General features: G+C 46.2%; 1 protein-coding gene across 3 annotated transcripts; it reads right to left on the bottom strand.

Annotated features, from left to right (window-relative positions):
* Window positions 1-393: 393 nt before the first annotated feature.
* On the bottom strand, window positions 394-14,538 carry LOC117796641 (ubiquitin-like protein FUBI). 3 transcript variants are annotated; one of them, XM_034644996.1, is made up of 5 exons: window positions 12,236-14,538; window positions 11,334-11,458; window positions 11,086-11,230; window positions 10,030-10,168; window positions 394-1,963 (listed from the first exon to the last, which is right to left on the bottom strand). In XM_034644996.1, the coding sequence occupies exons 2-5, from the start codon at window positions 11,412-11,414 to the stop codon at window positions 1,945-1,947; spliced, it is 384 nt and encodes a 127-aa protein (XP_034500887.1). In that variant the 5' UTR covers window positions 11,415-11,458; window positions 12,236-14,538; the 3' UTR covers window positions 394-1,944. The 3 variants fall into 3 exon arrangements, 1 of the variants encoding a protein (XP_034500887.1); XR_004621202.1 differs by lacking the exon at window positions 394-1,963 and having other exon boundaries at window positions 8,635-10,738; window positions 11,086-11,458; XR_004621201.1 differs by lacking the exons at window positions 394-1,963; window positions 11,334-11,458 and having other exon boundaries at window positions 8,635-11,230.
* Between the last annotated feature and the right edge of the window lie 711 nt (window positions 14,539-15,249).

Below are 15,249 nucleotides of genomic sequence, written 5' to 3'. Positions count from 1 at the left end.
CCCGTCCTAGGCCTGACCAAAAGTTAGCTGACTACTGTTATCCTGCCGTATATACGTATATATCAGTGTGCAGAATATATATACTCTAATTTACATATGTCTATATATATACACATACATGTTAAATAATGTGCATGTGTGTATACATACCACGCACACACATACGTAGACAATATGTGTGTATGTAGTATATACACATATATAGAGATGTGTTATCATTTTAGTAGTTTTGGGATTTTTTTCTTCCATAAAAGGTATTATACTGAAGCAACTGTTTTGCGGCTTGCTTTTTCTCATTCAAAAATAGGATTGGAGATCTGTTTTGGTACGAGACCTACCTTACTCTTTTTAATTGCTCACATGGCAACACAAACTGTAAAATACCTAGGAATAAATTTAAGAAACGTGTGAGACTTGACATAGAAAGTTATCAAAGATTTCGTTATAAAAAATTAAAACGAAAGGTGGTAATATTTAGAGCCCTGTAATATTTTATACATTCTATAAACAATGAAATCCATAAAGCAAAAAGGGAAAACACACACACATGCACACCTCCAAGACAGCAGCACTGTTTTTCCAGGCGGCTTCTCCACCTTTCTAAGCATATTTCTGTAACTTGCTTTTGGGGTTTGGGCTAAGACGCCTCCCTCGGGAGAGTCGAACACATCCACAAATAGCTGTGCCGCAGCGTGGGCCGCGCGCAAGATGCCGCTGCTGAGCCGCCAGGCGCTGGCGGAGCTTGCGTCAGGGACACAGTCCGGAGCCCCGCGGTGGGGCTTTAATTAGGCCCGGAACGAGGAGGTGGCAGATGAGTTGGGCACGGCATGCCGGGGCAGAGGACTGGTCTGGAGGCGGGTTGCCATTTTTGCGCGCAGAGCCCTGACCAGCGTGAGACTGAAGGCCCGAGGAGGGGAGTGTGGGGCTGAGCCAGGCAGGGGCCGCAAGGCAGGTGTCCTGGCTTGAGCCTGTGGCGAGCCAGCTGGGGGGTGGGAGGGACACAGCCAGACCTGTGGCTCAAGTTCCAGCCCCAACAAACAGGACTGTGAACTCTGAACCTCTTGTCCCCCGCAGAGTGGGGGCCGTGGAAGAGCATCTCTTCGTTGCAAAGAGGGGAAGTCTGTACCAGAAAGGGCCTTTCCAGAATGCTGGTGCTGAGAACGTGCTTGGTGCAGGAATGGGAAGTACTCGTGCCACAAAGCCCGACCACACCGGGGACTGCCCAGAGATGGTGCCCCGGAACCCCGTAGGCAGCCGCTAGAACTCAGGGGAAGCTCTGTCCCCTCGGTCTGTCTCATCTCATCAGCTGGCAAACGGATGTGTTCGTCCGGCGTCATGAGTCCCGGTTCTGGGAGTCCCCGGGAGTCCGTCTGAGGAGCACACACTGCCTAGGGAGCTGCTGGCTCTGGTGCAGGCACGCAGTGTGGGGAGGATGACACCTGCTCCCCGGGATGAGGCAGGACCTTCACCCCCTCAGCCTCTCCCCAGCCAGGCTGGCAGCAGAGTGCTTGGCAGGGGGAAACCGAGAGAGCAGGGCCTGGCTCCGACCCCTCAGAGAAAGTAAAAGCAGCAGGTCTAGAATTCAGATTTCCTGCCCCTCAGTCAGGTCGGGTCTATGGCTGGTTTTTTATTCCCCCTCAAGAATCTTACCCAGAGCCCTTTATAACTTGCCCAAAGTCGCCCAGCTAAGGTATGTCAGCATTGGTGCGTAGGCCAATGTGTCGGTCTCGCCGACCTCCTTCAGTTTCACCTGCAACTCCCACCCCACCTCAAAAGAACCGAAGTAAAAATAGGTATTTACAGTATCAGGTAAGAAAGAACCCAGAGGCGGTCTCTGCTCTGGCATAGCTGGACCCGGTGTTCTGGTGTTCTGCACGGCTCTCTACCTTGAGGCTCTGCTGCCCCCCGCATACCTTCCTCCCCAGACAGGCCTTCTCACACCACTTAGATAAAGTGGTTTATACTGTACAGAAGAAAGAGGAAATACTTGTTAAACTGGTTTAACAAGTGTTTAAAAATTGACAGTTCAGGGGTGCCTGGGTGGCTCAGTTGGTTAAGCGGCTGCCTTTGGCTCAAGTCATGATCCCAGCTGGGATTGGGCCCAGTTTAGGGCTCCTTGCTCAGGGGGGAGTCTGCTTCTCCTTCTCCCTCTGCCTCTCCATGCCCCTCCACCCGCCCCCACTGTTGCTCTCTCTCACGAATAAATAAAATCTTATTTTATTTTTGTTACTTTTTTTATTTCTTAAGATTTTATTTATTTATCTGAGAGAGAGAGAGAGCAGACAGAGGGAGAGAGAGAAGCAGACGCCCTGCCTATCAGGGAGCCCAACGCAGGGCTCTATCCCAGGACCCTGGGATCATGACCTGAACTGAAGGCACTCAACTGACTGAACCACCCAGGCGCCCCTAAAATCTTATTTAAAAAAAATTGACAGCCCACTGTGACCGTACTCATGCTGTGGGAACGCTAGAGTGGCAAGGGACCACAGGGTTTCACAAGAGGTTCCAGGAAGCTATTTCCAAGTTGTTTCCAAATACTAGATTCATGGGACCACCATGAAACCGGAAGGGAAAGGGCAGTGTCAAGTCAAAGCAAGACAGACCTGGCCAAACGAAATGCAAAGGGGGATGTGACAGTCAAGGGATTACAAAACAGGGAGAGAGACAGGTGTCAGGAAGTCTGCATGCTGAAGTTCAGTGCGAGTTCAGGAAACAGGTGATGTGCTGGGGCTGAAGGGTAAGGGAAGGGCAAGATGAGGACAGTATGGCTGACTCATTTCCCATGCTGTGTCACTGGAGGGCTTGCGGTGAACAGACCCAGTGTGTGGCTAATGGGGGCCTTTTCCACAGCTTGCTTTGTTCTATTTGCCTCATTTAAAAGAAAAAAAAAGATTTTATTTATTTATTACGATTTTTAATCATTTATTTATTTATTTGACAGAGAGAGAGAGGCAGTGAGAGAGGGAACACAAGCAGGGGGAGTGGGAGAGGAAGAAGCACTCATAGCAGAGGAGCCTGACGTGGGGCTCGATCCCAGAACGCTGGGATCATGACCTGAGCCGAAGGCAGATGCTTAACTGACTGAGCCACCCAGGCGCCCCTGAATTGACCCCTTTCTCATTATGAATGACCCCCTTTATCCTGGCAATAATCTTTTTTTTTTTTTAAGATTTTATTTATTTATTCGACAGAGATAGAGATAGCCAGCGAGAGAGGGAACACAAGCAGGGGGAGTGGGAGAGGAAGAAGCAGGCTCCCAGCAGAGCAGGGAGCCCGATGTGGGGCTTGATCCCAGAACGCTGGGATCACGCCCTGAGCCAAATGCAGACGCTTAACAACTGAGCCACCCAGGCGCCCCCCTGGCAATAATCTTTGCTTTGGAGTCTAACTTGTCTGGTATCGACAGAGCCACTGCAGCACCTTTTTTCCTTTATTATTATTGTTAGCGCAGTGTGTCTTTTCCCATTCCTTTACCGTTAACCTATTTGCTTCTTTTTTTTTTTTTTTAAGATTGTATTCATTTATTTGACAGAGACAGAGACAGCCATCGAGAGAGGGAACACAAGCAGGGGGAGTGGGAGAGGAAGAAGCAGGCTCATAGCAGAGGAGCCTGATGTGGGGCTCGATCCCATAACGCCGGGATCACGCCCTGGGCCAAAGGCAGATGCTCAACCGCTGTGCCACCCAGGCGCCCCAACCTATTTGCTTCTTTAAAACTATGTTTCTTATAGGCAGTGTGTGGTTGGGTGCTGATTTTCTTACCCACCTGACAAGCTCTGACTCAACTGGAGTGTTTAGACCATTTCATTTAATGTGATTATCAACATGGATGATAGTATGTTGCTGCTTGTTTTCTATTTGTCCCCTCTGTTCTTTGTTTCCCTTTTCCTCTTTATCGTATTCTTTTAGATCTTTTTTTTTTTTTTAAGATTTTATTTATTTATTCAACAGAGATAGAGACAGCCAGCGAGAGAAGGGAACAGAAGCAGGGGGATGGGAGAGGAAGAAGCAGGCTCATAGCGGAAGAGCCTGATGTGGGGCTCGATCCCAGAACGCCAGGATCACGCCCTGTGCCGAAGGCAGATGCTTAACCACTGCGCCACTCAGGCGCCCCTCTTTTAGACCGTTTTTATGATCCCGTTTTGTCTCCTTTCTTGGCTTATTAGCTAGAACTCTTTGTCGTGTCATTTTGGTGGTGGTTTTAGGGTTAACAGTGTACATCTTTAACTCATCACAGACATTCTACCACATCATGTATAGTATAAGAACCTCACAATACAGCACGCTTCCATTTTGCCCTGCTCTGCCTTGTGCTATTGTTTTCGTATATTTTACTTATACATGTCATAAACCCCACAATACAATGTTTTGCCTTAAACAGCCAATTATCTTGTAAAGAGATTTAAATAATTTTTTAAAAGCCTTTTATATTTATCCGTGTGGTTGTCATTTCTGGTATTCTTTATTCCTCGTCTATCCACATTTCCAATTTGTATCATTCCCTTTCTACCTGAAGGACTTCCTTTCACATTTAGTGTAGTATAGGTCTGCTGGTGACAAATTCATTCAGTATTTGTCTGAAAAGGTATTCTGCTTTTGTTTTTGAAATATATTTTTCCTGTACGTAAAATTCTAGGTTGACTGTTTTTTTTTTCCTACCAGTACTATACAGATGTTTCTTTGTTGTCTTTTTTTTTTAGATTTTATTTATTTATTTATTTGAGAGAGAGAGGGTATGAGAGTGGGGTGAGGAGCAGAGGGAGAAGCAGACTCCCTGCTGAGCAGGGAGCCCAATGTGGGGCTGGATCCTGGGACTACAGGATCATGACCTGAACTGAAGGCAGATGCTTAAGTGACAGCCACCCAGGTGCCCCTCATCATTGTCTTTTGTCTTGCATTGCTTCATTGAGAAATATGCTGTCATCCTGATCTTTATTCCTTCTTATGAAATATGTCTTTTTTCTTTGGCTGCTAAGATTTTCTCATCATCACCACTTTTAAGCATGTCAATTTATGTCCCCTTTCTTTTTTTTTTTTTTTAAAGATTTTATTTATTTATTTGACAGAGAGAGGCAGGCAGCCAGCCAGATAGGGACCACAAGCAGGGGGGTGAGAGAGGAAGAGGCTGGCTTCCAGTGGAGGAGCCTGATGTGGGGCTCGATCCCATAACACCGGGATCACGCCCTGAGCTGAAGGCAGACGCTTAAGGACGGCACTACCCAGGCGCCCCTATGTCCCCTTTCTTAATGTTTCTTGTGCTTAGGGTTCACGGAGCTTCTTTGATCTGAGGATTTATGGTTTTCGTCAAATTTGGAAAAATTTTGGCCACTATTTCTTCAAATATTTTTCTGTCTCCTCCCCCTTTTAGGTTGTATATTTGGCTGCTTGAAGTTGTCCCACAGCTTACAGCTCACTGATGGTCTGCTCATGGTTTTTTTCTATCTTTTTGTTCCTCGGGTTTTATTTGGAATAGTTTTTATAGCTATGCCTTCAAGTATATTAATCTTTCTTTTGCAAGGCCTCATATGCATTTAATCTAATATAGTTTTCATTTCGGGCATTGAAGTTTTCAACTCTCGAAGTTTGGTTTGGGTCTTATTTTTCCTCACGTGTCTCTATTTAACATGTTCAATCTTTGCTGTGACTTGTAAGCATATGGAACACAGCTATGATAACTGCTGAATGCCCTTGTCTACTAATTCTGTCATCTATATCATTTCTGGGTCACTTCTGATTGGTTTTTCTCTTTGTAATGGGTCCTATTTTCCTGCTTCTTTGTAGTCACATTCTTTTTTTTTTTTTTCATTTTCTGAAGTTTGTTAAGTTGGTTTCAAGGTGAAGTAATAGCATTTATTCCTCTTTCTATTTTCCAAAATACATTTTTTCTTTTTCTTTTTTTTCCTTAAGATTTTGTTTATTTATTTGACAGAGAGAGAGAGAGAGAGCACAAGCAGAGGATGGCAGGCAGAGGGAGAGGGAGAAGCAGGCTCCTCGCTGAGCGGGAAGCCCAAGGCAGGGCTCAATCCCAGGACCCTGGGATCATGACCTGAGCTAAAGGCAGACACTTAACTAACTGAGCCATCCAGAAGCCCCCATTTTTTTCTTAAACAGTTCTTTTGTCTGTTCAAATTTGTAAGTAAATGTCACTTTAGTCACTCATCACTCCAAAGCCTCTATGGAGAAGTGGCCATCTGGCCTTGGGGGTATGTGAGAATAGGCACTGTGTACCTGTGTTATAGGACACCCCCCCCCCCGAGATACTGCCCACCTGCTACCAAACACACTGGGAAATTGTTCCCATGTAACATAAATGAATAACTTTATCATTTACTAGCAGATGAAATGAGTAGTATCTGAAGAATATATACATGAATTAAAAGAAGGCTTGAAATAAAAATTAAAATAACTCAATTTGGATGTATAATAAAATAATTTTAAAAGGTATGTGGTAAAAAGAGGGTGACATAACAGAATTAAGCATTTTGTTTTATAGTAATAGATATCTACAAACCTATGAAAAAGATATCCTTTTGACTTATAATTATTTCATTTAATCCATAATCCATAAAGTATCCATTATCTAAGCATTACATACTTAGTCTCTAGCTCACTATTTCTTTTTTTTTTTTTTAAGATTTTATTTATTTGAGGGCTCCTGGGTGGCTCAGTTGGTTAAGTGTCTGCCTTTAGCTCAGGTCGTGATCCCAGGTCCTGGGATTGGGCCTGTCAGGCTCCTTCCTTAGTGGGGAGTCTGCTTCTCCCTCTCCCTCTGCCCCTCCCCCTGCTCATGCTTTCTCTCTCTCTCAAAAAAAAAAAAAAAAAAAAAGGATTCAAGAAGAATATATTCCACTCTAATCACCTTCTTTCAGGATATGTTAACTTTTTCCCTTTTTGTATATCAAGAGGAAGTCATAACTTTTCATATTTATTATATGTCAGTGGATCTTGGCCAATAGTCTCCTTTTGTTGTTCAAACAGTCTCACTTTGAGCAATGGGAGCCCCTCTTAGTGTGGCCTGTTATTTCAACTTGACTTTTTGTCTTTCAAAATTGCCTTCCTTACTGGCATGCTAAGATCTTCCAGGCTCCCCTTGTTCTCAGAGTCTATGTTAAATTGTTGTGGTAAGACCATGGACTTGAAAACTTTGAAACATGGCTTTTAAATTTTTTCTTAAGATCTGTATGCAGGGATTTACATGAAGGGGAACGACTAACAGCAGCTGGGGAATTTCCCATCCCACTTTTTAAAAAACAACTTTACTGAGATATAATTTACGTACTCTAAAATGGACCCATTCTAAATGGAGCGTTCAAGGAGTTTTGACAAACACAACCCTAACCAGCATGAAGCTAGAGAACATTTCTATTGCCCCACAAGTTTTTCTGTGTCCCTTAGCAGTCAATCCATCCACTATCACCCAGTCAGGCAACCTTAGATCTGCCTTCTGTTACTTTAGATTAGTTGTGGCTTTCTAGAATATCATTTAAATGGATCATACAAACCTATGCACGTCTTTTGGAACTGCCTTCTTTTTCTCAAGGTATTTTTTTTTAAGATTTTATTTATTTATTTGACAGAGACAGACAGCCAGCGAGAGAGGGAACACAAGCAGGGGGAGTGGGAGAGGAAGAAGCAGGCTCTCAGCGGAGAAGCCTGACGTGGGGCTCGATCCCATAACACCGGGATCACGCCCTGAGCCAAAGGCAGACGCTTAACGACTGCGCCACCCAGGCGGCCCTCTCAAGGTATTTTTGAGATTTATCCGTGTCATTAAGTGTGTCAGTATTTCTTTCCATTTTGTTGCTGAGTAATATTCCATCATAGGGATACACAACAATTGGTGGGGTTTTTTTGTTTTTTAAGATTTTATTTATTTATTTGAGAGAGAGAGAGAGAGTGAGAGAGAGCATGAGCCGGGAGGAGAGGGAGAAGCAGGCTCCCGGCAAGCAGGGAGCCCAATGAGGGGCTTGATCCCAGGACCCTGGGATCATGACCCGAGCTGAAGGCAGACACTTAATGGACTGAGCCACCGAGGCTCCCCATACAACAATCTGTTTATCCATTCCTCTGTGATGGAGATTTAGGGTGTTTCCAGTTTGGGGCTATTCTAAATAAAACTGCTCTGGTCATTCTTCTACAAGTCTTTGTATGGCTATGTTCTCATTTCTCTTGGGTGAATACCTAGAAGTACAACTGCTAAGTCATGTGGTAAGTATATGTTTATAAGAAACTGCAAACTTGTTCTCCGTTGCATCATTTCACAGTCCCACCAGCAGTGCGTGAGAGTTCCCGTTGCTCCACATCCTTGCCTCTACTTGGTATCGGTCAGACTTTTTTTTTTTTTTAAAGTAAACTCTACACCCAATGTGGGGACTCGAACTCACGACCAAGATCAAGAGTCCCATGCTCTACGGACTGAGCCAGCCAGGCACCCCGGTATCATTCAGACTTTTTAACTTAACACATCAACTGTACAGGTTTTTTGTTTAATTTTTTAATTTTAATTTTATTTTAATTTTATTTTTTTAAGATTTTATTTATTTATTTGACAGAGAGAGACAGCCAGCGAGAGAGGGAACACAAGCAGGGGGAGTGGGAGAGGAAGAAGCAGGCTCCCAGTGGAGGAGCCTGATGTGGGGCTCGATCCCACAATGCCGGGATCATGCCCTGAGCCAAAGGCAGACGCTTAATGACTGCGCCACCCAGGCGCCCCAATTTTTTTATTTTTTAAGTAAACTCTGTGCTACGTGTGAGGCTCAAAGTTACGACTCTGAGATCAGGAGCTGCATGCTCTACTGACTGAGCCAGCAGAGCACCCCAGCTGTACAGGTTTTATTTTTTAATTATTACTATTATCTTTTAAGATTTTATTTTTAAGCCCCAGTGTGGGGCTCAAACACACAACCTCGAGATCAAGAGTCACATGCTCCTAACTGAGGCAGCCAGGCACCGCTGTACAGGTTTTATTCTAAATGGGTGCCCTCAAAATCCCTCCCCACCATTCCAGAAATCACTTGGGCATCCACAGGGGAGAGAGACATTTGGTTTCAAAACTATAAATCTTGAAAAGGCTGATAATACACAATTAGAAAGGTAATTCAAAAGCATGTTTTGAAAACAAAGAATCAGAATAAAGAAGGTAAAATGAAATTGAAGGGAGAACTAGATATACATTTGAAAAGGAAGTTACTGTATTGTTCAAAAGAACAAGGAGAACTATGACATAAATCTGTAAAGAATTCATGGTTTAAGGGGCGCCTGGGTGGCTTAGTCAGTTAAGCATCTGCCTTCGGCTCAGGTCATGACCCCAGGGTCCTAGGATCAAGCCCCACATCAGGCTCCCTGCTTCCCCCTCTCTCTTGCCCTCTCCCTCTTCTGCTCCCCCTGCTTGTGCTGTCTCTCTCTCTGTCAAATAAATAAATAAAATCTTAAAAAAAAAAAATCTCTTCAGTACCATGCCACGACTAAGCCACCTTACCTTTGTATAGTAAAGGAGATAACCACATTGTGCATCCAGTTCCTCCAGCAAAGCCCTGAACTGCCTGTGGCTGGAGCCACGGGTGTGTATCCAGTTCACTGTGTTAATCACTACATCCATGACATGTTCTAATTTTAACTTTTTTTTTTTTTAAAGATTTTATTTATTTACTTGACAGAGACAGAGACAGCCAGTGAGAGAGGGAACACAAGCAGGGAGAGTGGGAGAGGAAGAAGCAGGCTCACAGCGGAGGAGCCTGATGTGGGGCTCGATCCCATAACGCCGTGATCACGCCCTGAGCCGAAGGCAGACGCTCAACCGCGGTGCCACCCAGGCGCCCCTAATTTTAACTTTTTAGTGCAAAACAATTCCTGGGGAATAATGCAGTGAATAGCTTTAAGTTCTGCATCCTTGAAAAGCATTTTGACCTTGGATCTAAGTTTTGCAACAAGTCCAGTGTTACCACAGACCATGGCAGCAGCACCATCTGTGGTCACACTTATAGTTTGGACCAGTCAACATTAACTTTTTCAAGACTTTTCTCAACATACCTGAATAAGTCATTTTCAGATGTTGGGTCTGTCATGGGCACCATGTCCAAAAGTTCTTCAGAGATGTCAAAATTCTCATCAACACCCCGGATAAATATAACTGACTGGCTTGTATTATTTATGCATGTGCTCTCATCCACTGCAATAGAAAATGTCACAAATGATTTCACTTTTTCTCACAACTTGTCCTGTAGGTTCTCAGCCATATCTTTGACTTGCTGAGGAACAGTGTTTCCAGTTAGACTTCGGTTTGCAAATGCTTGTTTCTGCTCTGGCCACATGATTTCTGCTGCACTCAACAGACAGTCTTTTATAAACTCACCATCTGTGAAAGGTTTTGATGCCCGGGCAATTTTTTCACTTACGACATAACCGCATTTCACTTCAGCATCGCTTATTTTATCTGCGTTTGATGATAAATGTGGAAGAAAGTGTGGTCCTTTTTTTAGTTCGTTGAGTTTTCCATCACACATATTTTCTGTATACCAGTCAAAATCCTTACTACGGTTAGTTTCATAATGGCGTCTTAAGTTGTATTCTTTTGATACAAAGTCTGGTTACATATTAAACACACAGCACTATTCTTAACTTCCACAAAGAAATATGCTCGTTCTCACTTTTCTTGAAACATGCGATGCTCTCGATCCCTCTTTCGTTTTCCCACTTTTGATGGAGACATACGTATAAAAAGAGAGTTCACTTTTCTTTACTATAAGAGAAACAACAGCACAAGTCTGATGATAAATGGTAACTGAACTTGGTTTTGAGGATTGGAGGAGGGAGGACTGGAAACTGTAGCAGACTGTAAAGCCTTCCAGAGGGAGCAGCCACTACTCAGCTGGGGCAGACTGTTGGTATGTGGGAACACCCGCCCACTGTGACCAGATCTTCCCAATTTTTGAAACAAAGCCAGATATTGTATTTCCACACAAAATCAGCCAACTTTTAGATGTTGTAAATCAAAGCAAAAAACGTTAGACACTGTGAAAGGCAAAGTAAGTCTAAGGGTCATAAACTGACGGATGGCACCAGTTTGGCCTCTGTAGCCCCACTCACCTCCTAGCGTGCGGCCAACCACGTCCAGGGTCGCCAGGGCTTTTACTTCAAACTGACCCAGGCTGGCTTCATCCCGCAGGGGAGAACCTGCCAGAAGCACGACTTTATCTTTGGTGGTGAGGCCCTCCACGGAGGCGACATTGGCCTACGGAAGAAGTGGAGAGCCAAGAGTGTTCTCTGAGGAAGTCACAGGAAGCCAGACAAAGGACACAAGGGTTGGGGAAGCTCAGGGATACACTACGACCGACCTTTCCCTTGATATGAACAACGGTCTCCAGGCCGGTCACTTCAAGAGTGTGCAGCTCCCTTGTCCACAATAGCCAAATCATGGAAGGAGCTGAGATGCCCTTCAACAGATGGCTGGATTAAGAAGCTGTGGTCCATATATACAATGGAATATTACTCAGCTATCAGAAAGAACGAATTCTCAACATTTGCTGCAACATGGACGGCACTGGAGGAGATAATGCTAAGTGAAATAAGTCAAGCAGAGAAAGACAATTATCATATGATTTCTCTCATCTATGGAACATAAGAACTAGGAGGATCGGTAGGGGAAGAAAGGGATAAAGAAAAGGGGGGTAATCAGAAGGGGGAATGAAACATGAGAGACTATGGACTATGAGAAACAAACTGAAGACTTCAGAGGGGAGGGGGTGGGGGAATGGGATAGACTGGTGATGGGTAGTAAGGAGGGCACGTATTGCATGGTGCACTGGGTGTTATACGCAACTAATGAAGCATCAAACTTTACATCGGAATCTGGGGATGTACTGTATGGTGATTAACATAATATAATAAAATAAAATTAAAAAAAAAAAAAAAAAGAGTGTGCAGCTCCCGGCCACGCACAAATAGCTGCACGTCAGTGCCTTGAAGGCAGAGGAGAGTGAAGTCAGCAGCTGCGGGCTGCCGGGAGAGGTGTGTGGGGGTCCAGGACAGCTCGTGGGGCCAGAGAACACTTGCGGGCGGGACAGCATCCTACGGAAATGGTGGGGCAGCGCTAACCAGAGCCCACAGTGGGGACACGCACGGAGAGGAGGGGTTAGACCTTCCACGAGCCCGGGTCCAGGCCCTGCTTCCCCGTTCCCCTGAGCCCTGCGGCCTTCCGTCCCTCAGGCATCGTGTTTCCGCTCTACCCAGATCTTACCTGGGACACAGCTTCGCGCCGCCGTAACCGTGGAAACGGAATCCAGAGGCTGCAGAGCGGGGGCGCGAACACACCCGCCACTAGGGGCGCATTGCGTCCCTCCCCTGCGCCTTCCGCCGAGGCATCGCCCCCGCGCTCTTCGCCACGCCCCTCCGCGGTTCGCGCAGGCGCGGGCACCGTCCTGGGTGAGCCCAGGCTCTAGGAGGCGGTAGTCAAGCTGGCGGCGTCCGTGCTGAGACCCCTTTCGTGGAGTTGGAAAGCGGGTTCCCTGCACCCTGTGAGACGCGGCAGATGATAGGAGCCGCTTAGCCTGACACTCAGACGGAAGCCGAGCTATTTGTTGGGATTCGGAACAACGAGGCCCCCGCTAGAACTTCGGTTTTCTTATTCGAGGTGGACATCTGTTTAAGCACAGACAGGATTAGGGTGCAGAGGAGGTGGTAAAGAGTGCGCAAGGCAGGGTCCCCTGGCTGGCTCAGAGGAGCCTGCGACTCTAAAATCTTTAAAAAAAAAAAAAAAAAAAAAAAAAGCCTGGGAGAGGGACCGTAGGACCATGGGACTTAAGGTGTGGCCAGGACGTAGAGGTCCCAACCAGGGAGGAGGCTGGGAGGACCCAAGTGGCCTCAAGTATAAGGAGCTGCGTGTTTATTTGGGCTCCCTCTTTTCACTTAGACTGGGGGCAAGGGGGAGACTGAATGGGACTGGACAGGAACTGTGGGCCCCAGAGCCTCAGACCTGCAGCCCCTCTTCGGTTGTAACCCTCAGGCCTCATCCAGCACTGGGATGTTCCGCTGAAAATAAAGAGAATCCTTAAGGCAGAAGAATAGTTCTGTCCTAGATCCTAGTGAAAAAAATCTAAGTTTGAATCCCAACTCAGAATTTACCCTTAGGGCTTGACTCTTCTGTGAAGCTGGATAATAATAATTACTGTCTTGCAGGATTGCAGGAAATATGTAGGAATCTCACTTAGCATGGTGTTGGGTGTGTCTGCATAAAGCCAAACCCAGAAAAGCCTGTATGAGAAGGAGACTTAAATATTGGAAACTTTTGATCTTGGCCTGGTATAATGGTACAGACTTTGGAACCAGACTGAATTCAGATCCCAGCTCCATGGTTTACAGTCAGTCCCTAGCAGTGGGTTGATCATGTCCAATGACAACAGGTCCGGAAGATTCTTCTGGTTCACATGGCTGCTACACTTCAGATAGACAGTCACCTTGGTGAACACCGTGACCTTAGTGCCCAGGCCTGGCTGCTCAGGACACACACAGGCCACCCACAAAGACGATGGCCTCCTGCTGCCTCCTCTCAGCACCTCTGCCAGAAACATTAGATCCAGAAGGCAATTTTCTGTCACCAAATTTGCCAAGGGCTGAGGGACTGCAGATGATGGCAAACCGGCCATCACTCTCCTTTAGGAGGGCCCAAGCCAAGGTCCCTTTTTTTTAAGAAAAATTTTTGGGGGGGCATCTGCCTATCTCAGTTGGTGGAGGGTGCTGATGCAGGAGAGCTAGGTTCTTGTCTCATGGAGTCGAAGAATGAATCTCTCCAACAAAGGAGAGTGAGCAAAGCAATAGAGATTTATTAGGCAAGGATACAAAAAAGCTCTCGGAAGTGAGAGGGGTCCCAACAGGGTTGCCACTGAGGGTGATTAGGGTTGGTCTTTTATAGAAAATTAACCAGGGAACTTCAATCTTTTTGACTTCTCTACAGACAGCACCTTTGTGTAAGGAGGACTACTGATAACATCTTTAATGGCTTACTTCTTTCTTTTTAGGGTCTGTTTATTTTCTGTTGACCACAGGAGACTGTCATAAATAAGACTCCCTCGGACACCTATGGCAGGGGGGTCTGGAGTGTTCCCTTATCCCTGGTTTCCCTACATCTCCGCATTTGGGGGATTTCTGTGAGCCTGATCATGGAGCCCCCTATTTATCTCTCCCTACCTAGCCCCTCCTGTCCCTTTCTCAGTGCGACTCTTGATCTTGGGGTTGTGATTTTGAGCCCCATATTGGGTGTAGAGATTACTTAAAAATAAAATCTTAAAAAAAATTTTTTTTAAAAAGTAAATTCTACACTCACTGTAAGGCTCAAACTCATAACCCTGAAATCAAGAATTGCGCGCTCTACCAAGTGAACCACCATGTGCCCCTCAAGGTCTCTTATTAAGATGTTCTGTCTGGGGGGCGCCTGGGTGGCACAGCGGTTGGGCGTCTGCCTTCGGCTCAGGGCGTGATCCCGGCTTTATGGGATCGAGCCCCACATCAGGCTCTTCTGCTATGAGCCTGCTTCTTCCTCTCCTACTCCCCCTGCTTGTGTTCCCTCTCTTGCTATCTATCTCTATCTCTGTCGAATAAAAAAAATCTTAAAAAAAAAAAAAAAAAAAAAGATGTTCTGTCTGGGTGGCTCAGTTGGTTAAGACCTGCTTTCGGCTCAGGTCATGATCCCAGGGTCCTGGGATCGAGTCCCACATGGGAAGGGGGGGCTCCTTGCTCAGCGGGGAGCCTGCTTCTCCCTCTCCCTCTCCCTGCTGTTCGTACTCTAACAACAACCACCACCAAACCTGACCAGCTTTCTGCCCTTCTGTGTGTCCTGATTCCCGTCCCTCTGCCCTGCACTCTGCATTTCCCTCGGGCTTGTCCAGGTTTGGTGTCCCCTCCAGCCCATAGGGGCCCAGTTCTCTGGAGAAGACTCACCCTGTCATGTGACCTGAGCTTGGGCTGAGACCAGGACCTGGGACTCTAACTGGCCTCTGAGAGGTAGGGGAGTCCCCGGCCCGGCTAGGAGAAGGTCCTGCCTGCCAGGCCAACTTTGCCCACCTCCCCTTCTGCTTCCAGTGTTCCTGATGAGACCGGGGTTGTTGAAGGAAGAGACTATCGTAGTGATGGGCGGGCGTTCCCTGGGAACCATGGGCTTAGTCCGGAGCCAAGGCAGCCCTGTTCCAAGGCGCAGCCAGTGAAATGGATTGTGATCCTCTGACCTCTTTCTGGGGATATAGGGGAGGGACAGGGGAG

This window comes from Ailuropoda melanoleuca, chromosome 16 (assembly GCF_002007445.2).
Source record: "Ailuropoda melanoleuca isolate Jingjing chromosome 16, ASM200744v2, whole genome shotgun sequence".
NCBI lineage: Eukaryota > Metazoa > Chordata > Mammalia > Carnivora > Ursidae > Ailuropoda > Ailuropoda melanoleuca.
This window is presented reverse-complemented; position numbering and strand designations above follow the sequence as displayed.

Bases quoted from the DNA above. Each gene is read 5' to 3' on its own strand.
- LOC117796641 (XM_034644996.1), bottom strand. From the start codon at position 11,414: ATGATTTGGCTATTGTGGACAAGGGAGCTGCACACTCTTGAAGTGACC. The intron at 11,231-11,333 runs GTCGGTCGTAGT...CTTCTTCCGTAG, and splicing joins TTGTTCATATCAAGGGAAAG to GCCAATGTCGCCTCCGTGGA. The intron at 10,169-11,085 runs GTGAGTGGGGCT...TTTCTATTGCAG, and splicing joins GGTTGGCCGCACGCTAGGAG to TGGATGAGAGCACATGCATA.